General features: G+C 42.4%; 1 protein-coding gene across 1 annotated transcript in view; it reads right to left on the bottom strand.

Moving 5' to 3' along the window:
• LOC139423757 (voltage-dependent T-type calcium channel subunit alpha-1I-like) overlaps positions 1 to 17,500 on the bottom strand; it is a 99,991-nt gene that overhangs the window by 20,359 nt on the left and 62,132 nt on the right. Inside the window, exons 24-28 of the mRNA XM_071175386.1 lie at positions 13,776 to 13,854; positions 13,049 to 13,170; positions 11,527 to 11,670; positions 11,096 to 11,271; positions 9,870 to 10,053 (exon numbers count right to left, since the gene is read on the bottom strand). Coding sequence (XP_071031487.1) covers positions 9,870 to 10,053; positions 11,096 to 11,271; positions 11,527 to 11,670; positions 13,049 to 13,170; positions 13,776 to 13,854 — 705 coding nt within the window. The remainder of the gene's footprint in view (positions 1 to 9,869; positions 10,054 to 11,095; positions 11,272 to 11,526; positions 11,671 to 13,048; positions 13,171 to 13,775; positions 13,855 to 17,500) is intronic.

The following is a 17,500-nucleotide window of genomic DNA, read 5'->3' as shown; positions in this document are numbered from 1 at the left end:
GAATAGTGAGCGATTTCTGTAACGTTAAAAAGAAATGTAACAAAGCGATTGCATTAAGAAGCAGTGTATCTTTCTAAGTAAATTCAAATAAATCACTGACAGTGTCACCAACAAAGCACTCCCACACCATCACACCTCCTCCTCCATGCTTCATGGTGGTAACCACACATGCGGAGATCATCTGTTCACCTACTCTGCACCTCACAAAGGCAAGGCAGTTGGAACCAAACATTTGGACAAATCAGACCAAAAGGACAGATTTCCACTGGTCTAACCCATTGCTCGTGGTTCTTGGCCCAAGCAAGTTTCTGCTTATTGGTATCTTTAGTAGTGGTATCTTTGAAGCACTTCGACTATGAAAACCTGATTCATGGAGTCTCTTCTGAACAGTTGATGTTGAGATGTGTCTGTTACTTGAACTCTGTGAAGCATTTATTTGGCCTGCAATTTCTTATGCAGTTAACTCTAATGAACTTATCCTCTGCAGCAGAGGTAACTCTGGGTCTTCCTTTCCTGTGTCGGTCCTCATGAGAGCCAGTTTCATCATAGCGCTCGATGGTTTCTTCTACTGCACTTAAAGAAACTTTCAAAGTTCTTGACATTTTCCGGATTGACTGACCTTCATGTCTTAAAGTAATGATGGACTGTCGTTTCTCTTTGCTTATTTGAGTTGTTCTTGACATAATATGGACTTGGTCTTTTACCAAATAGGGCTATCTTCTGTATACCACCACTACCTTGTCACAGCTTGACACCCTGGGCCTCAACCCCACCCTGTGTAACTTGGTCCTGGACATCCTGACGGGCCGCCCCCAGGTGTTGAAGGTAGGAAACAATATCTCCACTCCGCTGATCCTCAACACGTGGGCCCCACAAGGGTGCAATCTCAGGCCTCTCCTGTACTCCCTGTTCACCCATGATTGTTATGGCCATGCACGCTTCCAACTCAATCATCAAGTTTGCAGACAACACCACAGTGGTAGGCTTGATTACCAACAATGAAGAGACAGCCTACAGGGAGGAGGTGAGGGCCCTCGGAGTGTGATGTCAGGAAAATAACCTCTCCCTCAATGTCAGCAAAACAAAAAGATTATTGTGGACTTCAGGAAACAGCAGAGGGAGCACCCCCCTATCCACATCGACAGGACAGCAGTGGAGAAGGTGGAAAGTTTTAAGTTCCTTGGTGTACTGTACATATTACAGACAAACTGAAATGATCCACACACACAGACAGTGTGGTGAAGAAGGCGCAACAGCGCCTCTTCAACCTTAGAAGGCTGAAAAAATGTGTCTTGTCACCGAAAACCCCACTAACTTTTACAGGTGAACAATTGAGAGCATCCTGTCGGGCTGTATCACCGCCTGGTACGGCAACTGCACCGCCCACAAACGCAGAGCTCTCCAGAGGGTGGTGCGGTCTGCACCACGCTTCACCGGGGGCAAACTACCTTCCCTCCAGGACACCTACAACACCCGATGTCACAGGAAGGCCAAAAAGATCATCAAGGACAACAACCACCGAGCCACTGCCTGTTCACCCTGCTACCGTCCAGAAGGCGAGGTCAGTACTGGTGCATCAGAGCTGGGACAGAGATTGAAAAACAGCTTCTATCTTAAGGCCATCAGACTGTTAAACAGCCATCACTAACAGAGAGGCTGTTGCCTACATACAGACTTGAAATCATTGGCAACTTTAATAAATGGAACACTAGTCACTTTAATAATACCACTTTAAAAATGTTTACATCTCTCGCATTACTCATCTCATATGTGTATACTGTATCCTTCACTATCTATTCTTTACTATCTATTGCATCTTAGCCGCTCTGTCACTGCTCATCCATATATTTTATACTTACACCACCGTTCAACAGTTTGGGGTCACTTAGAATTGTCCTTGTTTTAGAAAGAAAAGCACCATTTTTGTTCATTAAAATAACATCAAATTGATCCGAAATTCAGTGCAGACATTGTTAATGTTGTAAATGACTATTGTAGCTGGAAACGGCTGATTTTTAATGGAATATCTACATAGGCGTACAGAGGCCCATTATCAGCAACCATCACTCCTGTGTTCCAATGGCACGTTGTGTTAGCTAATCCAAGCTTATCATTTTAAGGCTAATTGATCATTAGAAAACTGGCAGCTTCATTAAATAGTACCCACAAAACACCAGTCTCAACGTCAACAGTGAGGAGGCGACTCCGGGATGCTGGCCTTCTAGGCAGCATTCCTCTGTCCAGTGTCTGGGTTCTTTTGCCCATATTAATCTTATCTTTTTCTTGGCCAGTCTGAGATATGGCTTTTTCTTTGCAACTCTGCCTAGAAGGCCAGCATCCCGGAGTCGCCTCCTCACTGTTGACGTTGAGACTGGTGTTTTGCGGGTACTATTTAATGGGGCTGCCATTTGAGAGCTTGTGAGGCATCTGTTTCTCAAACTAGACACTCTAATGTACTTGTCCTCTTGCTCAGTTGTGCACCGGGCCTCCGACTCCTCTTTCTATTCTGGTTAGAGCCAGTTTGTTCTGTTCTGTGAAGGGAGTAGTACACAGCGTTGTATGAGATCTTCAGTTTCTTGGCAATTTCTCACATGAAATAGCCTTCATTTTTCAGAACAAGAATAAACTGACGAGTTTCATTAGAAAGTTAATTGTTTCTGCCATTTTGAGCTTGTAATCAAACCAACAAATTCTGACGCTCCAGATACTCAACTAGTCTAAAGGAGGCCCGTTTTATTGCTTCTTTAATGAGAACAGCAGTTTTCAGTTGTGCTAACAGATTGCAAAAGGGTTTTCTAATGATCAATTAGCCTTTTAAAATGACAAACTTGGATTAGCTAACACAATGTGCCATTGGAACACAGGAGTGATGGTTGCTGATAATGGGCCTCTGTTCGCCTATGTAGATATTCCATAAACAATCTGCAGTTTCCAGCTACAATAGTAATTTACAACAAAACATTAACAACATTACTTGATGTTATTTTAATGGACAAAAAATGTGCTTTTCTTTCAAAAACAAGGACATTTCTAAGTGACCCCAAACTTTTGAACGGTAGTGTATATATTCTCATCCCATTCCATTCCATACTAGACTGTGTGTATTAGGTTTGTTATGGAATTGTTAGATATTATCTGTTAGATACTGCTGCACTGTCGGATCTAAAAGCAGAAACATTTCACTACACGCACAACAACATCTGCTAACCATGTGTATGTGACCAATAACATTTGATTTGACAACACAACTGATTGGCTCAAACGCATTAAGAAGGAAAGAAATTCCACAAATTAACTATTAACAAGGCACACCTGTTAATTGAAATGCATTCCAGGTGACTACCTCATGAAGCAGGTTGAGAGAATGCCAAGAGGGTGCAAAGCTGTCATCAAGGAAAAGGTTGGCTACTTTGAAAAATCTCAAATATAAAATATATTTTGATTTGTTTAACACTTTTTTGGTTACTACATGATTCCATATGTGTTATTCATAGTTTTGATGTATTCACTATTATTCTACAATGTAGAAAATAGTCTAAATAAAGAAACACGCTTGAATGAGTAGGTGTGTCCAAACTTTTGACTGGTACTGTGTACAACTCATTACAGGCCAACTCATACATTTACCTACAATACAGTGAGTGTGCGCCCGGAGATAGGAAGGTTGGAAGTTTGATCCCCGGGCGAGGCATACTCCTTGGCACTCAGCATTAAGGAAATAGATTGGGAGTAAGTTCCTGAGACACGTAGACAAGCGTCCTATCCAGGGGGTGTACTTGTACATCAAGCTGCCTCACGCTACAGAAACAGGAAATAGATTGGGAGTAAGTCCCTGAGACACGTAGACAAGTGTCCTATCCAGGGGGTGTACTTGTACATCAAGCTGCCTCACGCTACAGGAACAGGAAATAGATTGGGAGTAAGTCCCTGAGACACGTAGACAAGTGTCCTATCCAGGGGGTGTACTTGTACATCAAGCTGCCTCACGCTACAGGAACAGGAAATAGATTGGGAGTAAGTCCCTGAGACACGTAGACAAGCGTCCTATCCAGGGGGTGTACTTGTACATCAAGCTGCCTCACACTACAGGAACAGGAAATAGATTGGGAGTGAGTCCCTGAGACACGTAGACAAGCGTCCTATCCAGGGGGTGTACTTGTACATCAAGCTGCCTCACGCTACAGGAACAGGAAATAGATTGGGAGTAAGTCCCTGAGACACGTAGACAAGCGTCCTATCCAGGGGGTGTACTTGTACATCAAGCTGCCTCACGCTACAGGAACAGGAAATAGATTGGGAGTGAGTCCCTGAGACACGTAGACAAGCGTCCTATCCAGGGGGTGTACTTGTACATCAAGCTGCCTCACGCTACAGGAACAGGAAATAGATTGGGAGTAAGTCCCTGAGACACGTAGACAAGCGTCCTATCCAGGGGGTGTACTTGTACATCAAGCTGCCTCACGCTACAGGAACAGGAAATAGATTGGGAGTGAGTCCCTGAGACACGTAGACGAGCGTCCTATCCAGGGGGTGTACTTGTACATCAAGCTGCCTCACGCTACAGGAACAGGAAATAGATTGGGAGTGAGTCCCTGAGACACGTAGACGAGCGTCCTATCCAGGGGGTGTACTTGTACATCAAGCTGCCTCACGCTACAGGAACAGGAAATAGATTGGGAGTGAGTCCCTGAGACACGTAGACGAGCGTCCTATCCAGGGGGTGTACTTATACATCAAGCTGCCTCACGCTACAGGAACAGGAAATAGATTGGGAGTGAGTCCCTGAGACACGTAGACGAGCGTCCTATCCAGGGGGTGTACTTGTACATCAAGCTGCCTCACACTACAGGAACAGGAAATAGATTGGGAGTGAGTCCCTGAGACACGTAGACGAGCGTCCTATCCAGGGGGTGTACTTGTACATCAAGCTGCCTCACACTACAGGAACAGGAAATAGATTGGGAGTGAGTCCCTGAGACACGTAGACGAGCGTCCTATCCAGGGGGTGTACTTGTACATCAAGCTGTCTCACGCTACAGGAACAGGAAATAGGCTCCTGATGCTATGGGCCGTTCCTCACACAAGGTGCATACTGTACTTGGTACTTTTGTGAATGCCAATAAGAAACATGAAGATCCACTCTATAAAGCATTCTGACATCTGACTCAAATAAGAATACATTAACATTTTGACTAGGTTTAACCAGACTAGGTTTACCAGACTAGGTTTACCAGACTAGGTTAACCAGACTAGGTTTAACCAGACTAGGTTACCAGACTAGGTTTAACCAGACTAGGTTTACCAGACTAGGTTTACCCAGACTAGGTTTAACCAGACTAGGTTTACCAGACTAGGTTTACCCAGACTAGGTTTACCAGACTAGGTTTAACCAGACTAGGTTTAACCAGACTAGGTTTACCAGACTAGGTTTAACCAGACTAGGTTTAACCAGACTAGGTTTACCAGACTAGGTTTAACCAGACTAGGTTTACCAGACCAAACTCTGCCCTTGATGAAGAAAGCGTTGGTGGTTTGACAGGAGCAGCCTGTGATGATCATTCCTGCTGTGTGTTTTAGCTTCTCAGTGTGATGGTGATTCACATCATCAAGCCTGAAGACAGAAGATCCAGGCAGCGTCTAGCACTCTGTATGAACACACACGGTGTTAACACACCTCGGTGATCTCTCTGTGTGTGTGTGTGTGTGTGTGTGTGTGTGTGTGTGACATCTACCCCCGGGGCCTGTCCCTGTCAGTGTGTTTGATTTCCTGTCTGTCAAACTCAACATCTTGGCATCCACTTCCTGTAGTCAGCCCTCAGACAGAGATGCTCATTCTAGGGCTGGCCGTTTCTATGGTATTTCAAGGCTTTCTCGCTTTCTCTCTCTGTCCCTCTGTCGCTCTCTTTCTCTCTTTCTCACCCTCCTCCTCCCTTCTCTCTCTTTCACACTCTCTCCCAAGCCGTCTTACTTGTGTAAAATGTATCCCCCTCTCATCTCTCTCGTTCTGTCTTTATGCTTCCGTCTTTTCATAACCCATAGTGAAGATGATTCATTCTGTTCTCTTTTCATAACCCAGAGTGAAGATGATTCATTCTGTTCTCTTTTCATAACCCATAGTGAAGATGATTCAGTCTGTTCTCTTTTAATAACCCATAGTGAAGATGATTCAGTCTGTTCTCTTTTCATAACCCAGAGTGAAGATGATTCATTCTGTTCTCTTTTAATAACCCATAGTGAAGATGATTCAGTCTGTTCTCTTTTCATAACCCATAGTGAAGATGATTCAGTCTGTTCTCTTTTAATAACCCATAGTGAAGATGATTCAGTCTGTTCTCTTTTCATAACCCATAGTGAAGATGATTCAGTCTGTTCTATTTTAATAACCCATAGTGAAGATGATTCAGTCTGTTCTATTTTAATAACCCATAGTGAAGATGATTCAGTCTGTTCTCTTTTCATAACCCACAGTGAAGATGATTCATTCTGTTCTCTTTTCATAACCCAGAGTGAAGATGATTCATTCTGTTCTCTTTTCATAACCCATAGTGAAGATGATTCATTCTGTTCTCTTTTCATAACCCATAGTGAAGATGATTCATTCTGTTCTCTTTTCATAACCCAGAGTGAAGATGATTCATTCTGTTCTCTATTCATAACCCAGAGTGAAGATGATTAATTCTGTTCTCTTTTCATAACCCATAGTGAAGATGATTCATTATGTTCTCTTTTCATAACCCATAGTGAAGATGATTCATTCTGTTCTCTTTTCATAACCCATAGTGAAGATGATTCATTCTGTTCTCTTTTCATAACCCACAGTGAAGATGATTCATTCTGTTCTCTTTTCATAACCCATAGTGAAGATGATTCATTCTGTTCTCTTTTCATAACCCATAGTGAAGATGATTCATTCTGTTCTCTTTTCATAACCCATAGTGAAGATGATTCATTCTGTTCTCTTTTTATAACCCATAGTGAAGATGATTCATTCTGTTCTCTTTTCATAACCCATAGTGAAGATGATTCATTCTGTTCTCTTTTCATAACCCATAGTGAAGATGATTCATTCTGTTCTGTTGTTTAATTAAACATTATCTGGTACGCGTCCTGTTATTTCTAACTCTCACAGGTAGAGCCAAGCACACACACACCCTTCCCCATATAGACTCCATGGCACAAGGCAGGGGAGATCCAAGACAAATGCTGCTCATACTAAACATTGTTTGTGTTTTAAGAGCTAATGAGCATCGTTAACTTCCATTCAACCAGATATTCCATTGAATAGAATTCCAGTGACTGGATATTCTACAGGATCAATGTGCTGCATCGAGAGGTTCTGCTTCTAATTAAAATAACCCAGAGTTAAAAAGTCTTTCAAGTAGAGGTTGGAGTTTCAATTAGATATTGAAGAGCTGGTGTTTGTGTGTACGTGTGAGAGTGTGTGTGTGTTCCTGTCTTTCTCTGTGGGCACTGCCAAGCTCCAGCTATTGACTGGCAGTCTGCCCTCCTCCCCTCACACTCTCCACTACCCTCAGAGAGATGGACACCCACACAGAGACACACAGAAAGGTTACAGGCGGGCATGCAACTCAGCAGGCGCTCAACGATTGGCCAACTCGGAGGTCCTGGGTGGGTAAGTGTTGGCGCTGACCTCATTTGATTGGCTGCCCTCCCAGCTGGCCTCCCATCCACCACTGCACCATAACCAATCACACCCCACTGTGACCCCCCTCTTGGTTGGCTCAATAGTCCAACTGTCTCAACTACTGCTTCAAGCAATAACATGTACTCTGAGGTCTGGGAAGTCTTCGTACTCAAACACACATGCACAGAGAGAGACAGAGAGACAGAGAGAGAGAGAGCGAGAGAGAGAGAGAGAGAGCAGAGAGAGAGAGACAGAACAGAGAGAGAGAGAGAGAGAGAGAGAGAGAGCAGAGAGAACAGAGAGAACAGAGAGAGAAAGACAGAACAGGGAGGGAGAGAGAGAGAGAGAGAGAGAGAGAGAGAGAGAGAGAGAGGGACAGAACAGAGCGAGAGAGAACAGAGAGAGCGAGACAGAACAGAGAGAAAGATAGAGAGACAGAGAACAGAGAGAGAGACAGAGAAAGAACAGAGAGAGACAGAGACAGAGAGACAGAGAGAGAGAGAGAGATATTTTAAAGAATTAACAAAAAACAGAGCAAACTAGAATGCTATTTGGCCCTAAACAGAGAGTACACAATGGCAGAATACCTGACTACTGTGACTGACACAAACTTAAGGAAAGCTTTGACTATGTACAGACTTAGTGAGCATAGCCTTGCCATTGAGAAAGGCCGCTGTAGGCAGACATGGCTCTCAAGAGAAGACAGGCTATGTGCTCACTGCCCACAAAATGAGGTGGAAACTGAGCTGCACTTCCAAACCTGCTGCCCAATGTATGACCATATTAGAGAGACATATTTCCCTCAGATTACACAGATCCACAAAGAATTCGAAAACAAATCCAATTTTGAAAAACTCCCATATCTACTGGGTGAAATTCCAGTGTGCCATCACAGCAGCAAGATTTGTGACCTGTTGCCAAGGGAAAAGGGCAACCAGTGAAGAACACACACCATTGTAAATACAACCCATATCTATGCTTATTTATTTTATCTTGTGTCCTTTAACCATTTGTACATTGTTAAAACACTGTATATATATATAATATGACATTTGTAATGTCTTTATTGTTTTCAAACTTCTGTATGTGTGATGTTTACTGTTAATTTTCATTGTTTATTTCACTTTATATATTATCTACCTCACTTGCTTTGGCAATGTTAACACATGTTTCCCATGACAATAAAGCCCTTGAATTGAATTGAATTGAGAGACAGAGAGAGAGACAGAGAGAGAGAGCGATTTCTCAGAGAGAGATAGTAAAGAGAGAGCTATGGGGAAAGTTACTGAGAAATAAAGAGATGCTAGAGAGAGATACAGGAAGATGGAGAGATTCTCTCCCTTATTTCTCCTCCTCCAGTTTAAAAATACCAGTGGGCTGAGAGACAATAATCTGGACAGTATATCACCACCCACTGTCATTCTACATCCTAAGTAGTCCCTCCCTCCCTCCCTCCCTCCCTCCCTCCCTCCCTCCCTCCCTCCCCCTCTCTCTCTCTCTCTCTCTCTCTCTCTCCCTCTCTCTCCCTCCCCCTCTCTCTCCCTCCCTCCCTCCCTCCCTCCCTCCCTCTTCAGGCTTAGTAAATTACATTTTGCTCAGGCAGGCTTTAGTTCTATAAGTAAGTGTGTGTGTTCTTGTCTCTAGGTGTTTTAATTACGTAGCTAACACTGATAGCAAGACTAGATTGGACTTGCTGATGGTCCTGTGTTTAAAACAGATGGTTATTTTTAGACAGAGGAAAGGGGATGAGGAGAGGAGTGGTGATGTGTGTGTATATGAAAGGTTGTGTTTGGAGAACACTATTATTGGCAGTGGGTGCTTGTGTATACCGTATGCAACTAGTAGGTAGACTCAGATGGAACATATCTATAGATTTACACCTCTGTAGGTTTAGTAGAGTAGATTAGATTACAGTAGAGTATAGTAGAGTAGAGTATAGCATATTACAGAAGAGTAGATTACAGTAGAGTATATTAGATTACAGTACATTATAATAGAGTAGATCAGATTACAGTAGAGTAGATTAGATTACAGTAAAATCAAGTAGATTAGATTCAAGTACATTATAATAGAGTAGATTAGATTACAGTAAAGTAGAGCAAATTAGATGAAAGTACATTATAGTAGAGTAGATTAGATTACAGTAAAGTAGAGCAGATTCGAGTAGAGTATCGTAGAGTAAAACCTAATCAAATAGAACAGAACAGAATCCCAGTACACTAACCTGTGCACAAACCTGTGCAGGTGAGTACAGCTTCCGCCTGTGATGTCGTCTGTGTCCCTCGTGTCTTTCTCCTCCTCTATGGGGAGGGGTCACTCCACTGTGATCCACTACGGCCCCTGTCATCAGCCCTACCCCCTGACCCTGCCTGCTCCCTCCTTCCAACCCTCCACCTCCACCTGAAGACCTCAATGGATAGAGGAAGACCACAATGGATAGAGGAAGACCACAATGGAAAGAAGACCACAATGGATAGAAGACCACAATGGATAGAAGAAGACCACAATGTAAAGAAGACCACAATGGATAGAAGAAGACCACAATGGATAGAAGACCACAATGGATAGAAGAAGACCACAATGGATAGAAGAAGACCACAATGTAAAGAAGAAGACCACAATGGATAGAAGAAGACCACAATGGATAGAAGACCACAATGGATAGAAGACCACAATGTAAAGAAGAAGACCACAATGGATAGAAGAAGACCACAATGGATAGAAGACCACAATGGATAGAGGAAGACCACAATGGATAGAAGACCACAACGTATAGAAGACCACAATGGATAGAAGACCACAATGGATAGAAGAAGACCACAATGGATAGAAGAAGACCACAATGTAAAGAAGAAGACCACAATGGATAGAAGAAGACCACAATGGATAGAAGACCACAATGGATAGAAGACCACAATGTAAAGAAGAAGACCACAATGGATAGAAGAAGACCACAATGGATAGAAGACCACAATGGATAGAGGAAGACCACAATGGATAGAAGACCACAACGTATAGAAGACCACAATGGATAGAAGACCACAATGGATAGAAGACCACAATGGATAGAAGACCACAATGGATAGAAGACCACAATGGATAGAAGAAGACCACAATGTAAAGAAGAAGACCACAATGGATAGAAGAAGACCACAATGGATAGAAGACCACAATGGATAGAAGACCACAATGGATAGAAGAAGACCACAATGGAAATAAACAGTAAACAATGTTTGTGTTGTCATTAATGATTTTAAAATGCATTGTATCCACATGGTTGGTTGAGATTTGTTTTTACATGGTCAAATTTTCATTTAATTTCATTTGTTACATGTATTTGACAGAGACAATGCACATCAATCAACATATCTGTAAATGTGTCAGATTTAGCCGGCTAGCTAGAGGTCCCAGGGCAGGTAGACAAAATAAATAAATCATATTAATATTCACTGAAAAAATCTAGTAAAATCACCAGGCGCTCCAGAGGCCCCAGCCACGACCAGCCCAGTGCCCAGCCCCCCCATGCAGCAGGTGGGTAGTTGGAGTTGTCCCTGGGCTAGCTCCAGCTCAATCTCTGCATCCATCTCAGCATCCTCCTGGGCCTCTTTGTTTGAGTCGTCCAGGTGCTTCCAGGAAAACAGATCACATGACTTTAGTTATCCAACTGTGACAGGTGAATGGACTCTTCTGCCATCTTAGTGTCTTTCAGCATTCTATTAATCCTTACAGTAATATCTGGAATCTTGTTCTACGTTTAGACATTCAGTTCCACATTATTGCACAGTGGTGTGTGTGTGTGTGTGTGTGTGTGTTGCTGTGTGTCGGTGTGTGTGTTTTATGAGGACAGACTGGTCTGCGCTGTGTGTCCCCCCATACAGTACCTTCATGAGCACAGCCACCACCACGTTGATGAGTACGAACTGGGCGGTGAGGACGAAGGAGACAAAGTACATGGGAGAGATGAACTGGAGTCCAGCGTGGCACGGGTAGTCACTGGGTCCTGGAGGGCACTCACGCAGGGTGTCCTGGAGGACAGACAGGAACAAGGAAAATAAACAAACATAGATAGAAAATACATAGAAAGAAAGAAAGAAAGAGAGAAAGAAAGAAAGAAAGAGAGAAAGAAAGAAAGAAAGAAAGAGAGAAAGAAAGGGGGTTGAGAAAAATAAGATTTACAGAGGTAGACTAATTTTCTCAAATGAGGTAGCAATATAACCAATTGAAAAATATTAACTATTATCAACTCCCTGTGAATAAGTACTTCATTAGCTAGTCGTCTCTGTCGGTCAGAGATCTGTGAATAAGTACTTCATTAGCTAGTCGTCTCTGTCGGTTAGAGGTCTGTGAATAAGTACTTCATTAGCTAGTCGTCTCTGTCGGTTAGAGATCTGTGAATAAGTACTTCATTAGCTAGTCGTCTCTGTCGGTTAGAGATCTGTGAATAAGTACTTCATTAGCTAGTCGTCTCTGTCGGTTAGAGATCTGTGAATAAGTACTTCATTAGCTAGTCGTCTCTGTCGGTTAGATATCTGTGAATAAGTACTTCATTAGCTAGTCGTCTCTGTTGGTTAGAGATCTGTGAATAAGTACTTCATTAGCTAGTCGTCTCTGTCGGTTAGAGATCTGTGAATAAGTACTTCATTAGTTAGTAGTATCTGTCGGTTAGATATCTGTCCATTTCAGTCACCTCTATGCTGCTATGGACAAGAGCATCTGTTAGACTAAAGGACTATATGCATAATTCACAGGATCTGATTGGAAGCAATGGACTTTGTATGATCTCTTCCCCCTGATAGCCATGTGTTGTGAAAGACCCTCGATGCAATCTTGTTGAAAGCTTTTAGCTACCACTATAAAACAGATCCCTCTGCGCTCTCTCTCTCTCTCTCTCTCTCTCTCTCCCTCTCTCTCTCTCTCCCTCTATCTCTCTCCCTCCCTCTCTCTCTCTCCCTCGCTCTCTCTCCCTCCCTCTCTCCCTCCCTCTCTCTTTCTCCCTCGCTCTCCCTCCCTCTCTCTCTCTCCCTCTCTCTCTCTCTCTCTCTCCCTCTCTCTCTCTCTCTCTCTCTCTCTCTCTCCTCTCTCTCTCTCTCTCTCCCTCTCTCTCTGTCTCTCCCTCTCTCTCTCCCTCTCTCTCTCTCTCTCCCTCTCTCTCTCTCCCTCTCTCTCTCTCTCTCCCTCTCTCTCTCTCTACCTCTCTCTCCCGCTCTCGTTCTTCTCTCCCTCTCTCTTTCTGTCGGCACAGTCTTGTTCTCATTTTCTGTCCAGCTTCTGTGCTACTTCTGTCTATATTTCTCATGATTCTCTAGTGTTTAAAGTCATAAATAACCTAAATTTACCATTTTAATTGATTTATGTTATTTGACCCTTATTTTACCAGATACGTTGACTGAGGGTTTTTTGTACCTTCATGATGCCGTTCCAGTTGTCTCCGGTGGAGACCTGGAAGAGGGTGAGAAAGGCCATACCAAAGTTCTCGAAGGTGGCGTGCCGACTCATGCCCTCACACGGGTAGTCAGCATTACACACTGAGAGATGGAGGGGAGGGAGGGAGAAAGAGTGAGAGAGAGTGAAGGGAGTTGAGTTGTAGAGAAAGGTGGGAGAAGAGATTAATTTATCACTGCTCAACAGAATATGAATAAACATAAAACTTGTTTACTTATTTCTGACAGTTCACTGCAATTTTTGAATGAGTATTTGTTTTGGCCCAGAGATAAGGGTATAGAGCCTCAGGAAAATGTATTGTTAGCCTAATTATCAAGTATGAGATGTGTTTGTTCAGTATAGTACATTTTGATTATGCCTTTAGCTTTTAATCAAGTATGAAAGGTTTTTGTTCAGTATAGTTCATTTTGGTTATACATTTAGCCTTTTTATCAAGGATGAGATGTGTTTGTTCAGTACAGTACATTTTGGTTATGCCTTTAGCCATTTTATCAAGGATGAGATGTGTTTGTTCAGTACAGTACATTTTGGTTATGCCTTTAGCCATTTTATCAAGGATGAGATGTGTTTGTTCAGTACAGTACATTTTGGTTATGCCTTTAGCCATTTTATCAAGGATGAGAGGTTTTTGTTCAGTACATTTTCTATTATTGTTAGCGGTTTTAAGGTACTATTAAAACAGACTCACCCAGCTCTCCAAACAGTTCCACCCCCAGAGCAGCGTAGATGAAGAACAGCAACATAAACAGCAGGCCCAGGTTCCCCACCTGACACACAGACAACCAATCAACAATCAATACAGAGACAGGCAACCAATCAGCAGTCAATACAGGTTGTCATACTTCCTGCTTTGGGAGACATTCAGCCAATCCGTGCTCAATAAGGACAGTTAAACCCCCACAGGAAGGAGGGAAATACAGTGCAGCAGGTCTGAGTGGACTGAGTCAAAGCACTGGTTGAAAGCACAGTAGCAACCTTGAACATGAGGTATAACCAGGCTGACATGACAAGGCCCCCCTAAGGACCTTACTAATGGTTATATGGGCGATTTGGCTTGTAACACTAGAAGAAATGGACCTGAACCGAAACAACCCTCCCAACAACAACAATGGAAAACCAATGAGGCCTGTCAGGGAAAGATTGGCTGAAAGAAAATAACATGGATGAAAAGCTCATCAATTTGAGGCAGAAAAGAATCCAGGGAGAATGCAGGGAGATGTATTATCCTGTGTGTGTGTCTGTGTGTGTGTGTGTGTGTGTGTGTGTGTGTGTGTCTGTGTGTTATCCTGTGTATTATCCTGTGTGTGTGTCTGTGTGTTATCCTGTGTGTGTGTGTGTCTGTGTGTGTGTCTGTGTATTATCCTGTGTGTGTGTCTGTGTGTGTGTGTGTGTGTGTTTGTGTGTGTGTGTGTGTGTGTGTGTGTGTGTGTGTGTGTCTGTGTGTTATCCTGTGTATTATCCTGTGTGTGTGTCTGTGTGTTATCCTGTGTGTGTGTGTGTCTGTGTGTGTGTCTGTGTATTATCCGGTGTGTGTGTCTGTGTGTGTGTCTGTGTATTATCCTGTGTGTGTGTCTGTGTGTGTGTCTGTGTATTATCATGTGTCTGTGTGTGTGTCTGTGTATTATCCTGTGTGTGTGCCTGTGTGTGTGTCTGTGTATTATCCTGTGTGTGTGTGTGTCTGTGTATTATCCTGTGTGTGTGTCTGTGTGTGTGTCTGTGTATTATCCTGTGTGTGTGTCTGTGTGTGTGTCTGTGTATTATCCGGTGTGTGTGTCTGTGTGTGTGTCTGTGTATTATCCTGTGTGTGTGTCTGTGTATTATCATGTGTCTGTGTGTGTGTCTGTGTATTATCCTCTGTGTGTGTCTGTGTGTGTGTCTGTCTATTATCATGTGTCTGTGTGTGTGTCTGTATATTATCCTGTGTGTGTGTCTGTGTGTGTGTCTGTGTATTATCCTGTGTGTGTCTGTGTGTGTGTCTGTGTATTATCCTGTGTGTGTGTCTGTGTGTGTGTCTGTGTATTATCATGTGTGTGTGTCTGTGTATTATCCTGTGCGTGTGTCTGTGTATTATCCTGTGTGTGTGTGTCTGTGTGTGTGTCTGTGTATTATCTTGTGCGTGTGTCTGTGTATTATCCTGTGTGTATGTGTCTATGTATTATCCTGTGTGTGTGTCTGTGTATTACCCTGTGTGTGTGTCTGTGTATTATCCTGTGTGTGTGTCTGTGTATTATCCTGTGCGTGTGTCTGTGTATAATCCTGTGCGTGTGTCTGTGTATTATCCTGTGTGTGTGTGTGTCTGTGTATTATCTTGTGTGTGTGTCTGTGTATTATCCTGTGTGTGTGTGCGTACGTAGCAGATTGCGTAGGTGTATCTGGGTGTGTGTCTGTGTATTATCCTGTGTGTGTGTCTGTGTATTATCCTGTGTGTGTGTCTGTGTGTTATCCTGTGCGTGTGTGCATACGTACCAGATTGCGTAGGTGTATCTGGGTGTGTGTGTGTGTGTGTTGCTATCCAAGGAGATACAAAGCAACCGTGGTAAAACACCCCAAGGTATCAAGTCAAATGAGAGTAGTTTCTAAGCCTGTGTACATTAACAGTATATACTAACTATTGGGAGATAGATACTCTCAAATGAGAGTAGTTTCTAAGCCTGTGTACATTAACCTGTTGCGACGACCAAACCCGGATCCGGGATTCTATTTATAGACCTAAGCTCATTACCATAACGCAACGTTAACTATTCATGAAAATCGCAAATGAAATGAAATAAATATGCTAGCTCACAAGCTTAGCCTTTTGTTAACAACACTGTCATCTCAGATTTTCAAAATATGCTTTTCAACCATAGGAAAACAATCATTTGTGTAACAGTAGCTAGCTAGTGTAGCATTTAGCGTTAGCATTAGCGTTAGCATTAGCGTTAGCATTTAGCAGGCAACTATCACAAAAACAAGTAAAGCCTTCAAATAAAATAACTTACCTTTGAAGAACTTCTGATGTTTTCAATGAGGAGACTCTCAGTTAGATAGCAGATGCTCCGTTTTTCCAAAAAGATTCTTTGTGTATTAGAAATAGCTCCGTTTTGTACATCACATTTGGCTACCAAAAAAAAAAAAAAAAAAAAAAAAAAAAAACGAAAATTCAGCCCTCAAAACGCGAACTTTTTTCCAAATGAACTCCATAATATCGACTGAAACATGGCAAACGTGGTTTAGAATCAATCCTCAAGGTGTTTTTCCACATATCTCTTCAATGATATATCCTTCGTGGAAGCCTGGTTTCTCCTTGCTCTCAAATGGAAAAATAATTGCACCTGGCTTTACGCTCCAATTTCGACGCAGGGACACCAGGCGGACACTTGGAAAATGTAGTCTCTTATGGTCAATCTTCCAATGATATGCCTACAAATACGTCACAATGCTACTAACACTTTGGGGGAACGACAGAAAGTGTAGGCTCATTCCTTGCGCAATCACAGCCATATAAGGAGACAATGGAAAACAGAGCTTCAGAAATTCTGCTCATTTCCTGGTTGATGCATCATCTTGGTTTCGCCTGTAGAATGAGTTCTGGGGCACTTACAGACAATATCTTTGCAGATTCTGAAACTTCAGAGTGTTTTCTTTCAAAAACTGTCAAGAATATGCATAGTCGAGCATCTTTTCGTGACAAAATATCGCGCTTAAAACGGGAACGTTTTTTATCCAAAAATGAAATAGCGCCCCTAGAGATCAAAGAGGTTAACAGTATATACTAACTAGTGGGAGATAGACACTCTCAAATGAGAGTAGTTTCTAAGCCTGTGTACATTAACAGTATATACTAACTAGTGGGAGATCGATACTCTCAAATGAGAGTAGTTTCTAAGCCTGTGTACATTAACAGTATATACTAACTAGTGGGAGATCGATACTCTCAAATGAGAGTAGTTTCTAAGCCTGTGTACATTAACAGTATATACTAACTAGTGGGAGATAGATACTCTCAAATGAGAGTAGTTTCTAAGCCTGTGTACATTAACAGTATATACTAACTAGTGGGAGATAGATACTCTCAAATGAGAGTAGTTTCTAAGCCTGTGTACATTAACAGTATATACTAACTAGTGGGAGATCGATACTCTCAAATGAGAGTAGTTTCTAAGCCTGTGTACATTAACAGTATATACTAACTAGTGGGAGATAGATACTCTCAAATGAGAGTAGTTTCTAAGCCTGTGTACATTAACAGTATATACTAACTAGTGGGAGATCGATACTCTCAAATGAGAGTAGTTTCTAAGCCTGTGTACATTAACAGTATATACTAACTAGTGGGAGATCGATACTCTCAAATGAGAGTAGTTTCTAAGCCTGTGTACATTAACAGTATATACTAACTAGTGGGAGATAGATACTCTCAAATGAGAGTAG

Source organism: Oncorhynchus clarkii, chromosome 13, assembly GCF_045791955.1.
Source record: "Oncorhynchus clarkii lewisi isolate Uvic-CL-2024 chromosome 13, UVic_Ocla_1.0, whole genome shotgun sequence".
In the NCBI taxonomy this organism is placed as follows: Eukaryota; Metazoa; Chordata; class Actinopteri; order Salmoniformes; family Salmonidae; genus Oncorhynchus; species Oncorhynchus clarkii.
Note: the sequence above shows the minus strand (reverse complement) of the source record. Positions and strands in the feature narration are given on the sequence as shown.